Source organism: Sceloporus undulatus, chromosome 5 (genome assembly GCF_019175285.1).
Source record: "Sceloporus undulatus isolate JIND9_A2432 ecotype Alabama chromosome 5, SceUnd_v1.1, whole genome shotgun sequence".
NCBI lineage: Eukaryota > Metazoa > Chordata > Lepidosauria > Squamata > Phrynosomatidae > Sceloporus > Sceloporus undulatus.
In genome coordinates, this window is record NC_056526.1 from 178,177,597 (window position 1) to 178,180,880 (window position 3,284).

Here is a 3,284-nt window from a genome sequence, read left to right on the forward strand (position 1 = left end):
CACAGATATATACTTTAATTCTCTGTGTTCATGTAACCACTGTGCAGCTAAAATGCAGACACTTACGCACAAATCCCCTTCAGTGTTTATTGTCTGATCTGTCATTTGTGTAGTTGGTTGTTTAGGCAAACAGCCACTAGATGGAGTCTGTACCATGATTTTTGGAAGTTGATGTTACAGTCTAGTCTTAGCAACAAGGATATGATCAAACAACCCTCACCTGCTTAATCTTTTGGTGAACTGTTCTTCTCCCTCCAGGGTGGGTAGGCTGCTGTGAGTTCAGCTTTCATGGAACTGTAAGAGATGAGTGATTTTTTTAAAAAAATGAAAGCTGCCTGGCAATAGAACAAGGCCTTGGGGTTGATATCCCCAGGGACTGAGGTATATTTCAGAGGCAAGGATTTCCATCCACATTTCCATCTACTCAAATTTGTGCTGTCACAACATAGTAATCAAACTAGATGCATGAACTAAAGGGTTTGATGATCTATAGAAACTGGAGCAGAAAGAGAGGAGAAAAGTTTTCTTTCATTCTAGATGCACAATAATATCAAGAATGTAAGGGGTTGGAAATATTTTAGTTCGTTCTATTGTCTGATGTCATGTGTGATGTGACAGCTAAAAAAGCCAATGAGATTGTAGGCTGCATCAATAGAAGTGTAGTGTCTAGATCGGGAGAAGGAATAGTGCCGTTCTATTCTGCTCTGGTCAGGCTCCACCTGGAATATTGTGTCCAGTTCTGGGCACCACAATTCAAAAAGGATATTGAGAAACTGGAGCATGTCCAAAGGAGGGCGACCAAAATGGTGAAAGGCCTGGAAACCATGCCCTATGAGGAAAGACTCAGGGAGCTGGGGATGTTTAGCCTGCAGAAGAGAAGGTTAAGAAGTGATACAATAGCCCTGTTTAAATATTTGAAGGGCTGCCATACTGAAGATGGAGCAAGTTTGTTTTCTGCAGATCCAGAGGGTAGGACCCAGAATAACGGATTCAAATTAAAGGAAATTAGATTCCACCTCAACATGAGGAAGAACTTCCTGGCAGTAAGAACTATGTGACAGTGGAACACACTCCCTTGGAGAGTGGTGGAGTCTCCTTCTTTGGAGGTCTTTAAACGGAGGTTGGATGCCCATCTGTAGAGGTGCATTGATTGGGAGTTCCTGCATGGCAGGGGGTTGGACTGGATGGCCTTTGTGGTCTCTTCCAATTCTATGATTCTATGATTCTATTAATGTGCCAAATATGAATTTTGTACCCTCCCTCTATGGATCAGTGCAACCAGCTTTCCTCTTGTATCTACTAGACATGGGTCTTGTGAGAAGGGAACCATCTTGAAGCCTTCAGATGAAGGCTGAGAGAAAAATGAATATTTTAGAATAAAGGACCAATCAGGTTTTGCTCATGGCAACATGTCCTGTATCTACTGAGTACGGAATGAGCTATCAGAGAATAAGTGAAAGGAGTAGTCAAAGTAAAAAATAAATAAATACAAAAGTGTTCTAAATGTTTGTATTTATTTTTAAAGCATGCTGCATTAAAGACTGGAGTACGTGAAAAAAATTCTCCTGCCTCCACATCACTTGCCTCTACATTAGAATCTCTGAAGGTCCTTCTCTGGGTTTCTCCACTATTTGAAATGGGATAAGTAGCCATTAGAGGCTGCTGCCACACTGCAGAAATAATGCCGCTTGACACCGCTTTAAGGCATGGCTCGATGTTATGGAAACCTGGGATTTGTAGTTGTGGTACCAGAGCTCTCTGACAGAGAAGGCTAAATATCTCACAAAACTACAAATATCTCACAAAACTGTGTCACACTGCATTAATTCTTACTGAACATAAACAGACCCCCAGTTATAAATATTAATGATGCTGTATAGTACTCTTTATTACATCACTAGTAAGTCTATGAGAGATGTCAGAGACAAAAGGAGAGGCCTAAAGGTGATCATGAAGGGTCAAGCATAATCATTAAAAGCCTCATAAGAAATGGACTTCATGTAGAGTTAGCAAGTGTATTACGACAGCAGTCTTTGATTATGAAAGAATTAAGCAGCAAATACAATCCTTGAGAACAAGCACAAGTAAGTAGCAAGCAAGATCTATGAGCAAACTTTATTGCCTCTCAAACAAGATATACCAAAGTGAATGGATGAATCTTGTCCTTAGAATATTTATAGCAAGGTGCAGCATATTGTCTACAAAGAGCTTTTTTCTTTGCAAATGAACTGTAGGCATTTGATTGGACTGCAAGGGCCATCTAGTTTAACTCCCTGCCATGCAGGAATATGCAACTATAGCACTCCTGAAAGATCCCCATCCAACTTCAGTTTTAAAGACCTCCAAAGACAGTGAGACCGCCACACTCTGAGGCAACATATTCCATTGTCAAACAGCTCAAAAAAGCTATTCCTAATGTATAGGTGGAGTCTCTTTTCTAGTTATTTGCACCCACTGATTCAATATTTCAGTCTCTGGAACAGCAGAAAATAAGTTCACCCCATCCACATGGTTTCTTGCATAATAGTTCAAAAAGCAACTTTTCTAAGTTATATCCCTTGGAATATAGTCAATAAAGTACTGGCAGAGTACTCAAGTCTGCCAAACTCAAATCTGTATGGAATCAGATTTTGAGGTTGGTGGAAGCCCAGTTACACCCTGCCAGCATCCATGATCACATACCTCCAACCTTGTATGCAGATTATACTTACTACTGTCCCTTTGTTCAGACTGTCAAGCCACAAGCTTGTATTTTCGGGTCCTTTCCACTGTTCCTCATATTTTCAGCCTTTTCAGAGAGATTGCTAAAGGCTGCATAGGAGGAAAAAATTAAATGTTTATCTAGTACTTTAAATATCTAAAAAGATAATGCAAGGAGACAGTTATTTCTATTTTAATTTAATTTTCATCCCTTTAATATCTCAGCTATTAAAATACATTTGGAACATGTGTATGAGGATGAACTAAATTGCATAGCTAAATGTTTGTGTGTATCCCTGCCATAGGTGCCCACAAGAAGAGAGCCAGATATTTCTGGAGAGAGAAAGAGAGTGTGTGAGTGTGTGTAAACAGGCAAAACCATTCGTCCGACATGGAATACGACTTGTACAGGAAGAAAAAACTAACGTCTGTCTTGAAAGGCAGCCCTTATCAACTGTATGTATTTCTTTCCACATTGTACAAATAATGTGATATACAATACACTGATATACTAAAAAAAGAAAAACGAAAATAAAAGTCTTTTTTAGAAAAAACATAGGGCCTCCAACAAGTTTGGGCAACTG

At 39.5% G+C, this 3,284-nt stretch overlaps 1 protein-coding gene across 1 annotated transcript in view; it reads left to right on the top strand.

The window, feature by feature from the left end:
• The first annotated feature begins 1,959 nt into the window (after window positions 1-1,959).
• Window positions 1,960-3,284, top strand: part of LOC121930602 (uncharacterized protein C4orf36 homolog) — a 2,551-nt gene continuing 1,226 nt past the window's right edge. The window contains exons 1-2 of the mRNA XM_042467149.1: window positions 1,960-2,084; window positions 3,006-3,156. Of these exons, the coding sequence (XP_042323083.1) occupies window positions 3,092-3,156 (65 nt within the window). The 5' untranslated portion in view covers window positions 1,960-2,084; window positions 3,006-3,091. The remainder of the gene's footprint in view (window positions 2,085-3,005; window positions 3,157-3,284) is intronic.